Source organism: Leptinotarsa decemlineata, unplaced genomic scaffold (assembly GCF_025532065.1).
Source record: "Leptinotarsa decemlineata unplaced genomic scaffold, Ldec_3_MD MMD2_tig00001973_RagTag_RagTag, whole genome shotgun sequence".
Taxonomy (NCBI): Eukaryota; Metazoa; Arthropoda; class Insecta; order Coleoptera; family Chrysomelidae; genus Leptinotarsa; species Leptinotarsa decemlineata.
Window position 1 is genome coordinate 3,040,521 of NW_027412572.1, and position 17,930 is coordinate 3,058,450.

At 33.8% G+C, this 17,930-nt stretch overlaps 1 protein-coding gene across 5 annotated transcripts in view; it reads right to left on the reverse strand.

Moving 5' to 3' along the window:
• The window catches only part of kis (chromodomain helicase DNA binding protein kismet), a 136,993-nt gene that overhangs the window by 21,814 nt on the left and 97,249 nt on the right, over positions 1–17,930 (reverse strand). For 4 of the 5 annotated variants that reach the window (XM_074176579.1, XM_074176575.1, XM_074176577.1 and 1 more), the window contains 3 exons: positions 15,058–15,554; positions 12,072–12,980; positions 1,526–1,867 (listed from right to left, as the gene is read on the reverse strand). In XM_074176579.1, coding sequence (XP_074032680.1) covers positions 1,526–1,867; positions 12,072–12,980; positions 15,058–15,554 — 1,748 coding nt within the window. The remainder of the gene's footprint in view (positions 1–1,525; positions 1,868–12,071; positions 12,981–15,057; positions 15,555–17,930) is intronic. The other variant, XM_074176578.1, reaches the window with a different exon arrangement.

The window sequence follows — 17,930 nt, forward strand, 5'->3', positions numbered from 1 at the left end:
AAGAAAAATTACAAATTCATAAATATCTCACGACATTAACTATGTAAATATAATAACATTTCAAAGTACCTTTCAAGGAAAACCAAATATACATACATATCTATAGATTGTTAGGTTAGTTCACATTAAAAAATAAAAAATTACAAATATTATAATAAGCTGTCACAAATATACTTCTTTAATGATGACTTAAATTGATTTATTGAATTAGATTTTTTTACAAATTGTGGTAGTTTATTAAATTCTTTTAAACCTTTATGAAATATACTATTCATTCCAAATTTAGTGTTAGTTTTATTAATGTAAAAATTGTTATTTCTTCTCGTATTGTAATCATGAACTTCATTATTTCTCAATAAGAATTTTTGAAAGTAATTGGGTAGCAATCCTTTAAGCAGTTTAAATATAAAGATCATAGTCATATATAATATACGTTCTTCAACTGAAAACCAGTTTAGATACTGTAACATCGATTTAATTGCTGAGTAACGGCTACATCCCAATATTAATCGCATGCCCCGATTTTGAAGCTTTTGCAATTGCGCTATTTTATTTTTATCAAGTAGAAAAAGTAATGTTGTACAATAATTAAAATGAGGTTGTATTAGGCTTTTAAAAAGAATCAACCTAGCATACATAGACACTTTTTTACATATACGAGAGAGAAAAAAAAGTTTCTTAAATATTTTTTTACAAATAAAATCAGCATGACTATTTAGTTTTAAATTTGTATCAATTATAAAACCCAAATATTTTATTTCAGTCACAATTTCAATGCTAACATTATTAATTTTTATAACAGCATTTGCCCAAACAATTTGATCATACTTATAAGATGATGTCAAAATCATACTTTTTGTTTTACTGACATTTAGTTTCAGTTTATTATTAAATAAATATGTTTCAATGCTATTTAAAGACCTATTCATTTCAACAATTGCCTGATCCAAATCTTCATGTATACAATAAACCAATATATCATCTGCAAAAAGATTTATACTGTGTGATCCAGATATGTGATTAATACCATTTAGGTAAATAATAAAAAGCAATGGACCTAACACACTACCCTGGGGTATGCCACTCTCAATTATAAGTTCATCTGACAATTCTTTTACAAATTTAGTTTTTTGTCTTCTGTTGAATTAGTAACTTTGAATCCAATCGAAAACAATCCCTGATATCCCATAATTGGCAAAAACATTTCAAAAATAATGTATTAAATAGACAGACAGAATTAAACCAATGGTGTTGTAATACTAATTTATTTGTAATGCATAAAAAGGTTTGGGGGGTTTTAGGAGTCCAATGCCCCCCTAAAATGTTTTTGGGCTGAACAGTTTTGTTAGTTTCAAAATGTTAAACAGTTCATGATATATTGGGAAAAACCGATTGTGTGCATATTTGCATTGAGGTAAGTTATATCCAATCGTGTTATTTTAGACCACAGAATATATGGTTCAATTTATGACCAAGCTTTTTGTTACACCCTGTATAAGGAGTCGTAAGGAAATAAAAGACTAACCTTGAACTCAAGTCGATTGGAGTTAAGGTACTGCTAGTACCAGGAATGACTGTGGTTTGTCCAATTGTTTTAGCAGGAACCGGATGGTAAGGCATTTCATAATTCATCTTCATGTTCGCCATGCTCATCCTAGAGGCCTGTTGATGAGCGGGAGGAGGTTGAAGATTACCCTGAACAGGCGTGGATCTTCTCGAATCTTCAGAATCATCATTCTCCCACGACATGTTATGTTTGGGCATGGGAGCCGTCATATGACTGCTATTCAGCAATGCATGCAACTTGGCTCTCTCGGTTTCCACATCTATAGCGATGTGTCGTTTTCGTTTCTTACTTAAATTGAACCTGTAAATATATGATTTAATTGATACAGATAACTCTTTCTAAAATTATTGGATTCCAATTAGTTTTAAATATGTTTTAACCATCATAAATCTAGATCAAAGAAGCTCGTGTAAGGGGTTCTTTTGTAAATTTAACATTTTAGAAGTGCGCTCGTTGTTTTTCTTGGGTCTTGTCTCCTTTGTAAAAAATTTTTAACTTGTTTCCCAAAAATAGTAGTCAATATCCAAATAATATGAATATTAATACCAGGAATTGTAACGAACTGGATACCCCCAGCAATAACTCTACATATTAATACAATTTTCACACAATAAATTTTATTGAAGATGGGTTTCATTTCACGGTAGTTTAATTGTTCATAAAAATGGTTGAATAATGGCGATAACAACATCTTAGACGTTGGTGGCAGAGTTCATTCCATTCACACAAATTTTTCCAAGGCGTTTGACAAAGTCAACCATACTCGTTTATTACAAAAACTTAAACACATGAGAATTTGCGGAAACCTCTTATCTTGGATACAAATCTCGCTAATCAGACACAGATAACTCGAGTTAAGGGATTTGAATCTTCTGGAAGTTTAGTACCATCCGGTGTTCCCCAAAGATCCCATTTGGAACCATTTTTGTTCAAGGTTTTTATGGACGAAATTTAGTACTGCTTTTCTAATGCAGAATTTTCAGGCTTCGCAGATGATTTGAAAGTTTACAAGAAAATCGATTCACCGGACAATTGTGTAGAACTCCAAAGCAAGCTGAACCAACTATCCAGTTGGTGTTTTGACAATGGAACGTAATACACGTAGATTCCATTCCATAATTTTTAGCCTCAAATGTATCCCCTTAATGTTCTTGTATTGTATATATCAAGTTCCACCCAGTAATGTTACAGAAATAAGACTTGGGCTTACCCCTAGACAGCTCATTTTCATTTCAGCCCCACGTCAGCCAATCTCTCATAATGTTAGGCTTCCTAAAAAGATGCACCTCAGATTTCACTGATATCAAATACTCAAAAATTCTGTACTGCTCTCTAGTAAAATTTCATCTCAAATACGTATTTTCTGTATGGAACCCATCATATGCAAGCCACATTCATATAGTAGAACAAGTTCAGAAAGGATTCCTAAGATTCCTGAGAACTACATATGTTACTCTTCCCAACTACATTATCTCATGGAATTGTTCATTGTCCCTCAGCCTCTCCTAAATTTACTACAAATACATTTTCTCAACCACTTTGTAGAACAAATCAGCATCTTCATTCCTTTCTACCACGAATTATAAGAGCAGACCTCGATTTCTTTACTTCTTTCTGCATCAGAGTCTCACTTTTCAGAGGCAGCTTAATTCAGGGTGGCATATCATTACGATGTCATCGATGACATAAATGAATTGTGTGTATTTTCTATAATGTTATCCTATTTGGTACTGAAGAGTCTTGGGGCAAGTGTCTTAAGGCGAAACATCGATGTATACCAGTGAGGATGACAGTGTTCCATGTAAGTGCAATTTGTTACCATTCATTCAAAGTAGAACTCATGTGAATGATATCTGATTTTTATTCCACAACGAATGTTTGAAATACAAACTGAATAGAGAAAAGTATCTTCTGTATAATTCAGTGTTCATATAGAAGTATTTGTTTCAAAAAAATTTTTTCTTTCGTGTAATTCAATGTTTACATGAAAGTAGCTGTTTCAGGAGGACTTTCTTTCAGTTTGTGTCTGAAAGTTACTTCTTTGCATGAAAGTTACTTCTTTGTATAGAGTTACTTATTTTCAAATTGACTACTTTCTTTGTTTCTTTCTTTGGAAGATTCCCTCATCCTTTTTTTGTATCAAGATGGAGTAGTAGAAAGCCAAAAACTTTCTTTCCAAAAAATTAATCACTCCTAAAAATATAACCCCTTCAATTCATCGTAGCGATATTCCTAGATGTCTCCAAGGCGTTCGACAGAGTTTGGCACGACGGACTACTAGCCAAAATGAGCAATTTTGGTTACTAGTAATAAATGGTAAGACTAATCGAATCATTTCTAGCTGACAGGTGATGCCGCTGCAGAGTAGGACAAGAACTCTCCACCATGCGATAACTGGAAGCAGGGGTTCCACAAGGTGCAGTCCTTTCGCCACACCTCTTCTCGGTATACACAGCAGACGTGCCCAAGTCAGAGAACAACTTTAACGAGTTGGCACTAAACAAGGACGATCCAGCTCTGCTGGCGAGATCAACAAGCCAAGCGCATGTCACCAGATACTTGCAACAGCAGGCGAATAGACTAGAGCAGGGGTCTCCAAACTTTGAAGCCTTCGGACCATAATGATTTTTTCAGTTTGTTCCAAGGGCCAATTTCTGCCCTTAATTATATTTCTAGACTGGGATAGTCGCAAAGTGCGTGACCTAAGCAAACTTACGCTTTTTTTTTTTGCATTTCAATTATTATTGTGTATTGTGACACTCAACGACATCTAGTGGCGAGTAGTGGTACTATGTACTATCTTTTTCAGCTACCCGCTAGGTGGCAATAGGCGTAATTAAATGTTTGGAATTACCGCGTTGGTTCGAGAAAGTTCTGGTTCTAGCTAGTGTATTCCGATCACCTCGAGATGGCAGTAATAATTGCATATAAAAAGGCTAGCGGCGCAACTGCGAGTTAGTCTGCGTAGGAAGCGAAACTGTCTATTGTGAAATAAAGTAACACCCGTCAATAAAATTATTTTGATTTGACTTGTTGTTTTTATGTGTGATTTGTTAGGTTAGAAAAGAAGCGAAAAATCGACAGTGAATGCAGAACGTTCCAAGAAAAATGGAACTATCAGTATTTTGTGATTGAGTCCAGTAATACGGCGCTATGTTTAATTTGTAATGAAACCATAGTTGTTCTCAAAGACTATAACATTAAACGGCACTATGAATCGAAACATCTTCAAAGTTACTCCAAGTATATAGGAAGTTTGCGGAAGGAAACATTTGAAGCTTTGAAACGCGGACTCAAATCGCAGCGATCTTTGTTTACCAAAGCGAATACTGAACAAGAGTCTGCAACTCGCGACAGCTTTCGTGTGGCTCTTGAAATCGAAAAACGTGGCAAACCATTCATCGATGGAGAAATGATAAAAGAATGCTTGATTGCAGTAGCCGAAGAAATATACCCCGAAAAGGTAAATTTATTTAAAAGTGTCACGTTTGTCAGCAAACAGCGTGGCTCGGAGGGTGCAAGACATCGCAGAAAATATATCATCTCAACTGTCTGACAAAAACGGACATCATGAGTGGTAAAGGAGTGGTTGCACTTGTGTCAAAGGCTGTAGAAAATGATGCTGGTTCAAAACCATTAGCCTTACATTGTAACATTCATCAACAGCCCTTGTGCGGAAAATGTTTGGATATGTCTGATTTTTTTTTAAATGAGAAGCAGCGCCCTTTTGCCGATCTAGAAAATAGTGAATGGATATGGAAGTTAGCCTTCTATGTCGATTTGACAAATCATATGAACGAACTGAATTTGAGATTGCAAGAAGAAAATCAGCTTCATCCTGATTATACATCAATATCAAATCCTTCAGACAGAAAATAATACTATTTCAATTGCAATTACGTAAAAAATGTTTCACACATTTTGAAACATGTGAAATATTCAGCCACACTACAGAGACTGAATTTCCCGTCAATTTTGCAATCGAAACTTTGAGTGCTTTGAAGATAAATTTAGATACTCGTTTTTCAGATTTTGATGTCATTGCAAATGAAATTAAGCTTTTTCAAAATCCTTTTGATTCTGACATTGAAACCCTGGCTCCGGAAGTCCAAATGGAAATTATTGATTTACGGTGCAGTGATATGCTTAAGAACAAATATCAAAATTCATCTTTGTTGGAATTTTATAAGAGTCTTCCACTGGAACAATTTAATAATTTGCATAAATTTGCTTGTGGGTTGTTTTCTGTTTTTGGTACTACTTACTTGTATGAGAAAACGTTTTCCAAGATGAAGTACACAGAGAATGTTTACAGATCTCAATTAACCGATGAGCATCTTAAATCTCTTTTGATAATTGGTACAAGTAAAATTGATCCACAACTACAAAGTATTGTCGGTGGAAAATCACAATTACATAAATCTCATTAGTGTTTTCGTTTTACTGTGATTCATTTCAATTATTTGTTAGTTATAAATATGCTTAAACTTAGATACTTAAGTTAAGTTTTCTTTGTCATCATTTCTGTCGTTAAGTTTTGCAAGTAAATAAAACCGAGTAATTATTATTCTGTGTTTTCTTCTTCAACTTATCACAGCAATAGTAATAACAATTAGGTAATCATTGGCTGTCGCGGGCCAGATTGATGACAGTAAATCATTGGCTGTCGCGGGCCGGATTGATGACACTGGCGGGCCGGATTTGGCCCGCGAGCCGTAGTTTGGAGACCCCTGGACTAGAGGAATGGGCCAACCTTTAGAAAATCAGTATAAACCCTGACAGAAGTCAGGCGATACTGTTCTCCTGGAGTCTGGTACACCCCGGAGGAAACGTCACCTTCAATGGACAAGAGATTTCGTGGATCAACGAAGCAAAATACTTAGGAGTCACCCTCGACAGAAGACTAACATTCAGGACACCATATGGCAGAGAATAGGGCTGGCGAGAGCTGCATGGGGTCAGTACATATATAGACGTGTATATGATTGAACATGCATATGTATTTGACAGAATCAGTCGCACGCCAATCCAGCACTATGCGATTTACATGAAGCATTAAATAGGGATGACTTCAGATTCTGAGAAAGAGATAAACAATGAAGGCCAACGAAACATCTAAAGGCTGGCTTTCGAGCGCAGTAGGTCAGATGTCAATCTTGCTGAAGTTTCCATCAGCAAATTGAGGTCCACTAATAAGAGTGGGGGTGGATGTACGAGATGGGATGTTCTACACACAGTAACCGTGTGGGGAAGATTTTATCTCAGGGCACTCAACCCGGGAGGCGGCATGGGGGGCAAGGTGGAGTATGTAGTTTCTGCGAACATCTTTCAAATAGAACATTTACTGTAGTGACATATTTTCGTATGTACATGTATCTGATTATTGGTTGTATTTTCAAAATTAGACTTTATATATATATATATATATATATATATATATATATATATATATATATATATATATATTTGTGTCCACAAATTGTTTAATTTTTGATTTATATCTTGCACACTCGATTAAATCTCTATTTGTATATATATATATATATATATATACATCCCGATATCAATATGGCATCCATACATTGAATGCGCTGATAGGGCGTCCATCATAATTTGAAGAATTTACCGAATATATTTCATGGTAAGTACTAGAAAACTGATTTCTGTAGGCTGGCATGACATTTTTACCACCATAAAAAAATTGAGTTCACTATTGATTCGATAGTAGAGCGTCCGTCCGTCAAACATTCATAAGAACTCCTCAGTATACACCATCATCAGACATCTGATTGATAATAGGGAGTCCAATAAGTATATTTTCATACATGAAATAGATTATTGGGAATCCTTACAACGTTGCCAATATTTACCGCATTAAATGTAGGCAGCAAGTGGGTTTTAATTTCTTCACATCTGTTTTTCAACAAGCGTTGTGCCAACGACAAATTGCGTATGGATTTCAGGTAGCCGGTATGTATTTCATTTTTACATAGGTACCAAGTGATATTGACTGATCATGAAAAGTTTATTCCATAACGAAATTTTCAATATCATTCGATAATTTTTGTCTTGGTTGGCATATTTCCATTTTAACACTGTATGATATTTAAGCGAGCCGAATATAATGATAGGAGAAGTGAAACCGACACATGCATGGTGTGATTATTGAAAGTTCAACTTTAATTACAAAAAGTTCATTGTATATTTCCATTAGAAAACAGCAAGAATTCAAAGTATTCAAACTAGTTGAAGACGCCAAAATGACAGACGATAGGATAAATAATATGAATTACCAAAGAATGTAAATATTCACGGCCGTAGATGACAGTGTAAAATCTGTTTTCAGCGTTTGCGTGGTTTGCAGGTTTTTATGCCTGACGTTTCGTCTACTACTGCGGTATACATTATCAGAGGCGATGTGGTAACGGTTGCAAAGCCCGAGTTCGTGGTCGAGTTGTTGTTCCCGTTAACTGAGTTATTGAGCATTGAAAAATTTGGTTGTTGAAAATTGGACGTGCCTGAGTGTTTTGTTGAGCACAGTCATATTTACTCAGTGTCATATTTATTCCATTTGGCTGATACACACTACACAGGATAGCCATCTAGAAGGCATCAAGACCTGTCAAGATTCATTTCCGTGTATGGTATACGATTTTTCGAGTCATGCATTTTTCAATATTTCTTTAAGGACTGACCTAAATATTTTTTAATTTTTTCTAGAGTTTTTCGTTTTTAATACGCTTTTATTAGGTCGACCTGTATGTATGTATGTAACTATGTAGTCAAATCTAAGAAAACTAATTTAACCATCTTTTAAAGATCGTAGCGTTATGAAAATTGGCAGTTTTATGTGATTTTGATGACAATATGGTAGGTACTCTGGAGCTGATCTGATGATGGAGCCGGAAGATAGGCACTAGGATTCCATGATGAAATATCGTATCATAGTCGTGTTTGGTCTTGTAATGAACGTGAATCTCTTTTTATCAATGTGCTCCACAAGATCACATTATAAAAGTTCAAAAACATTATATTTTGTTCATTATGTTTTTTTTTAGTAACATAACATATTGTTTTAATTTTTCTATATATTTATCATTATATCCTGTTTCTGTATCAAATAAAGACATTCGGTAAGTTGAACAAACTGTTTTAGCGCAATTTGTTTATAAATTGTGTATGACCGTATGGGAATTCAAAAAATTTTTATCTTCATAATATGATATTCAGAAAAAAATACGATTTTTAATTGTTTATGAACGTTTTTTTATATATCTCGAATGTTCAAATGATTATTCGGAGAATGTTTTCTATTTTGAAAATCATAATTGACATTTCTCTACAAATTGACAGAAACATTTTTCATAATTAATTTTATCATTTATTACCAAAACAATTTATTATTAACGCATTCTTAACCGTCAGAGTTAGTATCTGAGTTTGATACGTAGAATGCCTGAATCAGTTTTCGATATACTGGATGGTTAGTATTTTGTTGATCAACAATCATGCCGTACTCGAAGTTGAAATTGTCATCATCCCAACAACATCGGATGCACTCATCACTGTTTTTCTACTGCTTTAAGTTTTACTGCAGTTAGATACCTACTATGCAACTACAATGAACTAGTTTCAGTAATTCTAAACCTGCCAATGATTATGGTGTTTTCATGGGCAAAAACAGAGTCTCTGTTTTTTCTCATCCCCAATCTGTAGCTGTTGAAAGATTGTTAAGCTATGTTTGAACTTGACTAATCTGATCAAGAAGTGCTTTTTTCCGAACTTTCTTCAGCAGTCTCCGAAAATTATGGTTGAGGTGTCATTCGATTCGGAATAGCGTCTAGAAAGTTTTTGAAAACGGACGACTTCCGAAAATGAAAATAGCAAAAGTTATAAACAATTTAGAGAATAATAAAGAATGGATTTAATTTTTTGAAAATATTTCTAAAACTAATTGAGATTTTCAAAATCGAAAATTCGAAAATAGGAAGAAATTTCCTATAAAAAAGTTTCAACTCCCGGAACTGTAGGACCAATATATATAATTTTCCCGAAGCCCTGAAAATGAGCTCGAAATCGGCTGTCTGGCCGCGCGTGAGCCGTGCCTGTTTGGGCCATTTTTACTAAAAAAAATTTCAGCATTTAAAATATATAAATTAAGGAATGAAAGAATTCAGGCATATACTCAAATGATAAATGAACAATAATCTGTCGGTAAAAAATGTTTATTGCAGTTATTCGATTTATTACGCTATTGTTAATTAACAATTTTCTATCGCTCGATCATCAACAAATCAGAAGTTAGATGAACATATTTCTTTAAAATTTTTATCACTCATTGTTTAAAAATTTATTATAAACAAATGCATTGTTTATAACATGATTGAATTTTTTTTGGATCTTAATTTTTGATAAAAATCATGATTTTTTTCAATTGTCTCTTGAAGAAATTTTTACAATGCAAAAAAACGCATTTGTTGAGTAACAATTTTTTTACCACCAATTAATAATATTAAGAAACCAATTTTTTAAAATAATTATTCATCTTGTTTTTAATTCGGAACAAAAACAATTTAATTTTTAAAATTCTCCATTGTGTATTGAATAAACAATTTGTTATAAACAAATGAATGTTTTCATTTCATTTTTGTTCCAGTTGCAATTGATGAATGAAAAAAACCATGCATTTTTTTATTCACTCCATTTTTTATCGAATTTATAACAAAGTTTTAAACAATAAGTGATGAAATAAAAAAAATATTTTTATGTAGCTTCTGATTTAAAAAAAACATATCAGTAATAATGATGAATAAAAAAATTTTTTCGATTATTTATTAAACTTTTTCATTAAAAAATGCAGTAAATTGTTAATAAATAATTGAAAAATAATAATTTTTCAATATTTCGAAAATGAATCTATTCCTAACCGTTATAATCATAACTCTACGAAAGGAAAAAATTTCACACTTTTAGTTTAAAGTGTGAAAATATTACATTTGCAATAATGATAATCGAGTGATAAAAAATTGTTAATTAACAATAGCATAATGAATCGAATAATTGCAAAAAAAAATTTTTACCGACAAATTATTGTTCATTTATCTTTTGACTATATGACTGAATTTTTTCATTCCTTGGTTCATATATTTTATATGGTAAACACTCTTTTGTAAAGCTTAGCCCAAACAGGCACGGCCTACGCGCGGCTAAACACCCGATTTCGAGCTCATTTTCAGAGCTCCGGGAAAATTATAAATATTGGTCCTACAGTTCCGGTAGTCAGGACTTTTCGATAGGAAATTTCTTCCTCTTTTCGAATTTTTTTTTTTCGATTTTGAAAATTCCAATTAGTTTTTGAGATATTTCCAAAAAACTGGACCCATTTTTTATTTTTCACTAAATTGTTTATAACTTTCGCAATTTTCATTTCCGAAAGTCATTCCGAAACATTGGCAAATGTTTCTCTGAAAATAGCTCAGCATTCTTGGATTATTCTTTCCTTCAGTGGCTTTATTGAATCAGATTGCGTCGTCTTTAAAACAACCTATTTTAAGTAAGTGGCCCAGAGGAAAAAATCTAGAGGAGATAGGTCCAGGGAGATAGGATATATATATATATATATATATATATATATATATATATCCTACCTGTGTTTCTACCTGAGGGTTGTTAATGGCTTCTGGCGGTTCTCCTACCTGCGATGATTCATTATCAATTTGTAATTATATATATATATATATATATATATATATATATATTGTGGTTGTCTTTGGTGATAATTACAAATTGATAATGAATCATCGCAGGTAGGAGAACCGCCAGAAGCCATTAACAACCCTCAGGTAGAAACACAGGTAGGAGAACCGCCAAAAGCCATCAACAACCCTCAGGTGGAAAAACAGGTAACAAATCCATACAACTTACGCAAGCGAAGCCATATAAAAACACCACAAGAAGAACCTTACATCAGTTACACCTCTCGAAGCGAAGCAGTAACTCGTCTTGATAATGCCATCTGAGATGATGGCGAAACGTCGACTATCGAATAGTACACAACGGATGAACACGGATGAACATATATATATATATATATATATATATATATATATATATATATATATATATATATATATATATATATATATATATATATATATATATATATATATATATATATATATATATATATATATATATATATATATATATATGACTCTTTGATTCTATCTGTACTTTTGTATTGAGTATTGTGTGCAGCCATTTTTTATTGTATTGAGTGAAATGGGTCTTGAACCCATAAATAAATGAATTAATATAAAAGACATTGTGGAGTAGTTTGATGTGCCAGTCAAACTGATGAAACTATCGTGCCTTGAATAAAATTTGTTGTGTAAAAATTGTATGATTTTCATCACGGATAAATATGATCATTACAGTTCTCTGTATTACCTTGATTCCGGCGAATGATACTTATTCTATTCCACGTTTCAAAATTTGTACATACCTTTCTGCATTTAATGACATTGCGTCCGGTTCTCCCATGGACATGGGAGTGGAAGTTTCCCGCTTCGGAGGCTCGTTTGGTAACTCATGAATTGGAATGTCGAACTCGTTACCAATACCAGTCGCGTAGGCAGAGAATGATTTTGTAGCAGGCCACTCTTTGGTTTCAATTGCAAAAATGATATGCTGCAACCTCACTTGAATGGCGTACTCTTTCGGCCACTTGACAGCATTATTGAAAAGTTGAGCAACCGTTGTTTCACTGAAATCCAGAGCGCCACTGCCCTGCTTGTCTCTTAAAACAAACGTGTCAACTTGTGAAAGCCGGGACAGCGGTTGAATGACCTCCAAATCTGGAAACATAGCTTTCAGTTCAGCTGCTTGTTTCGAGCATAAATCAGAATCGGATTCAATTAATTGTTTGAGTAGGTCTTTCTTTTCTTCTTTAGGTTTTGACAGATCTTCAGTTTCAGGTTCTTTCTCGTGGGGCTCCTGATTGTCAGTCTCCTTTTCGACATTAGATGGCTCATTTTCTGTAAGCAAACCCTTTTCGCCATCTTTTTCAACTGCATTTTCTTCACTCTCTTCTTCCTTCATTTCGTCCTTGACCTCCTTATCACATTTTTCACTCTTCACTACTGTGAGGTTGACTCTGTCTCCTTCCTCAGATTTCTTTTCATCGAGATTTTCTTTTTTCACCGCAACTTTTTCAATCTTGAGAGTGCCCTCACCCTTTTCAAGTTTGACAAGAATTTCATCTTTATCAAACTTTAGTATATCCTCATGACTATCCAATTTGATGGCATCTTTATTGTCCTGTGTTTCGGAACGGACCTTCTTCCTGAGAATTTCGTGGAAACACAATTCTGGATCATTGAGGAGGAAATAGTCAGTCCGTCCCAGACCATGCCTTGAAAGGAGAAATTGAAGGAATGTTAATAAATAATCATCCAAATTCAAAACGAAGTATTACAATTAAATCTTCTAATCATGTGTAACTTATATTAAAAATAGGTAATAAAACGTTCATAAGTAGAATTTGGAACCTCTGGAGAGAAATAATCTGTTAAAAACACGTTTCCCACAACACACCAGAACAAAATTAATGTCTCTCAATGTGCGTTTTGCTTACCAATTAGCATGACTAAGAATAATTCTTACAGCTATATCGATGTTTCTAGAGGAATCATTATTTTAGATAAGGGTCATTGTTCTTAATGTTATTTGCTATCTGACTCGTACCTAACCTTTTGCTATTTCTACCTGTAATTACATTACATAAGAGTGTTAACAAAGGCCAATTAGGAATAGGACGTTTGTCACCATGTTGAGTAACACTAGACTTCTCTGGTCGGTATGAAATCGAATATGCGAAACATGTTCCTTTTAGAGACCTATTACAGTCCGCTTAGTTTGACATGACACTTTTTATCACAATCTCCACATAGTATTTCATGAATCTAAGATTTTTTTTGATGCCAAGCTATAACAGTCCGCTTAGTTTGACCATCATACTTTTTATCAGAATCTTCAAAGCTTATTTCGTGAATCTAAGCCTTTTTATGTAGCAAGCTATTACAGTCCGCTTAGTTTGACTGACCATCATAATTTCTATCACAATCTTCAGAGCTTATTCCGTGAACATAAGACGTTTTATGTAGCAAGATATTACATCCCGCTTAATTTGACCATCATACTTTTTATCACACTCTTCAAAGCTCATTTCATGAATCTCAGACTTTTTTTTCAGCAAGCTATTACAGTCCGCTTAATTTGACCATGATACTTTTTAACGCAATCTTCACAGCTTATTTCGTGTATCTCAAACTTTTATTTATTTACAGCATTGCCTATTTTTACAAAATACTTTAATAATTCACTCATATGTACTATAACTATCAGCTAGATGTAAGGAAAAAATAAAAAAAAAGAAAGAAAAAATAAGTTAATCAATTACAATATTTTCAGTCTTTTCACAGTCTTTTTAAATGATTCCAAAGGAGAATTAAAAAGTTCAGATTCCACATTGTGTTTTCCAGTCTATAGACTTGTTCTGGCGGTAGTATGATGAAAGAGTACTTTGAAGATTTCTAAATTTCTTGTTCTCTTTGGATTCACATTTAAAGTTATAAGTTCAACAAGTTCCCGGAAATTAATGTTTCCATTGATCATTTTCTTAATTAGTGTAAGATCTGATTCTAATCTATGAGTCGAGAGTATTCAAGTAAAGAACGTCCATCATGATTTTATAGATATATTCACCAATATAATATTACAGTTTGTATGCAGAGTATCTTAAAAACAAGTTTTGAACACTTTCAACCACATCAATATCCGCATTATTTGAGGGGCACCAATTTGTGGAGTTGTAATTGGTTACTGATCTAACAATTGAATAATATATGATTTTCAAGGAAGAGAGAATTCCTCTGCAGAATGAATGAAACGTAACATTTTTAGTGGGTTTATGAAAAAAAAAAATATTTTGAAAAAATTATACCACGCCGCCTGTACCATACAAAGAAACTGCCGACGTTCGGTAACTATTTAGTTTTTATGCCATCGAATTGACTGAAACTTCTCCCACACACCAGAACTGGCACTCTTCTTGACTCTCGTTTCACTAACCAATTAGCAGTTATAGCAATTACAATGAGAAAAAATTATTGTTGCATGATTAAATGTGCATGTTCACTATATTAAGAGTTAAGTATAAGAGTATAGGCAAAATTACAAGAGATGATTTAGTAAACGCATGTCCATTGCATTTCTGATATGTGGCAGCAGTGTTTCTTTTGGATACTTTCCTGGGATTATATATGTATTTTTTCAATATGACATTAGAAACCAGAAGAAATTTGTAATATCCAGATTAGCATTAAATCCTTAGCAATTTATAATGAATGAATACATGAATAATTTCCCAATCATTCAGGACAAAAGTTGGTAAAACTTCTATGAGCAATGTCAAAATCAATTTTACTTACTTTGCAACTCCTAACAATAAATCTTTATCGTGTTTTCCCGCTATCCACCAGTCAGGCATATCAGCTGAAGTTACACACACCCTCAATCTCTCGTCTAATTTGGGATGTGTCAAAATTTCCTCTCTTATCCGCGAAAGCAACTCTAACCTCTCAAGGGTTCGTCTAGCTTTCTCTTCGGATATGTGTTCTATACTCGTATCGTAATTGCCTTCGTCAATGTTCAAACCGGTTTGTTTTTTACACATCATCACAAAATGTTTGTAATACTCCGTTAGTTCTTCATCTGACTTCTTTTCCAATTTGGCGATTTGCTTGAACTTCATCCAATCATATGATTTCTTTTTTCGATAGTAGATGATACCGTATGAGGATACTACGCGGAAGAAATCAGCTTCTTCTCTCTTGGTCCAACGTTTTCCAATGCAGAGTCTCTCGCGTTCCCTTTGGCCATCGCGGATGCTTTGTTCCATTGCTTGTTTACCTTGGCGTTCCATCTTCTGAAAAGATGAGTATCAATTTCTCAGATTTAGTGAAGGTTAGTAAAGGCAGAGAATAGGTTAGTATGATAAGCCAAAAGGAAAATGCAGAGTGCGAGAATAAATTTGACTTGACGATTTATAGTAGGAAATACATCGACAATTATAACCAATGCAAAAAAGTAAAAACTATTTTAAAATATAAATAACTGTGTCGCACATAAAGTTATTCAAAATTTGATTCCGGGGAAAATCTGTGCTTGAGAAAATAGATGACTTTTTTAACTCTAAACCTTTCGTAAATGGCATACAAGCGTCTCACTAGAGCCACCTGACGTCCCAACTCGATGCAGAAACACAAGGCGATACGAGCAGACAGTGGTCGTCGGAACTCCACGGAGTGCAAGAGTGTGCAGTCTCTACCTCGAGAGGTAGCGTATGATGTCGCTCCCGACACACTACCGCAGCATTGGAGGAGAAATTAGGCATAGAGACGAGCATATATTAATCGGAGATTTATTTGCTACTGCCGAGATCTCTCCCTGCAACTCACCAACTTGTTGAGCTTACAGGAAGAACCGCTAATTACTAATTAGTTGAAGGACCTTTGCGGTATGCTGATGTGTGTATACTCTGTAAAAATTTTTATATGTGTACTCTGCACAAACTTGCATAGAGTATACATGAAGAACAATGTCAAACCCTTCCTTTACCCCCCTAATATCAAGGTCAAATTCCACGTTCAAGATCAAACTCCACGTTGAACAATCATATTGCATGAACATAGCTCAAAGACGTCCTTCAAGGTCAAACCTCAATGTCACATATCAAAGACAGACTCGAATCTCAAGGTCAACACGCCATGTTTAAGGTTGAACGGCCTTGCACCTAACTCAAGAACGTGTTACGTCAGTCAAGGTCAAAAGTAGTGGGGGGAATGTTTCTATGAAGTTATTCACACACATGCACCAGACACATTTTTGAAGGTCAAACTATCATCAAAATGATATTAATTACGTCATAGTGGTGGCGGGGGCGAGAACCGGCTGTAATCTCCTACTACGTTCAAAAACCCTCAAAAAATCAGGTTTTTCATAAGTTCCACACAATGACAAAAAAAAAGTAACCCAGTTTACAATTTTATACTTTTCCTCAAAAATTCTAACTCTCTACTGTCAGTCCAACTTTGTGAAACAGATTTAGATTTTCAGTGTATGGACGTTGATATTTCAGTAGTGGAATAAAAGCATTTCTCTTTGTTCTTATTACACTTTTTTTCTCGTTTCAATAGATTCATAACCTGATGGATTTTTTTTTGAACAAAAATTTAGTTGCAGATGAGTTCGAAATATTTTGATGTAGTAATAAACTATTGTATGTAGTTTTCAGGCAAATAATAATATTTCACAACGTTTGTTCATAAATATCATTCTTTATTTTCATCATTTTCATACAAACCATAGTTCTCTCATTAACAGACTGTGGCATTTTTGACAAATAGGGAATTAGCAGAACACTCCAAAATGTACTATATTTTTACAAATTGGTAAACGGAAGTGATTTTGAGAACGGGTATTTACTTGATGTATATGTATACATACTTGATTTATATGATGTATATGGGGAATGTTCCTCCTGAAGAAAATCAAGTAGTTTTCATAAAAGAGCTCTAAAACAACGCATTTTAAACTTATCATTTCAACCTTTTTCTTTAAAAAATCATTTGAATACTTAAAAAAGAGGAATGAAATAATGCATTCAACATTAAGGGATTCGTTTCTATTTCACCATTTGGCAACATCGGTTATAGCTAATAAAGGACAATGGAATAACACAGTTGGAAGAAGAACTCATAGAAGTGATAACGAACGAGGAAATAAAAACAAAATTGGCTACAAAAGGCAATTCCGCAATTGTACCCTGGATTGTGGTCCATCGTTCAACGATTTTTGATAGCATTCCCATCATCGTATTTGTGTGAACGTGGATTTAGTGCTGTGGCAACGTTGCTAACTAAAAAGAGATATCGGTTGCAGATTACCAAACGCGGTGACTTACGGCTGTTTTTGAGTAATCTCGAGCCTGATATAAACAAATTTCGTAAAAATCATCAAATTCATCTTTAACATCAGATTAGTTTTAAAATTCAAATTGAAATGTTTGTTTCAATAATATGAACAAAAGTTTTCCTAATATTACAAAATGGTGTTTAACAACATTACCCTTACCATAAAATCTCATTTTCACATGACACAGATAATTTAATTATTAAAATAATGACTGCGATTGTGATTCTTAAGATGTAGTAAAGTAAAAAAATTTGGGGAGCGCTAGAAAATAATTAATTCTCGAAGTGGGCGGTAAATAGAATAAGTTTGTGAACCTCAGCTTTACAGT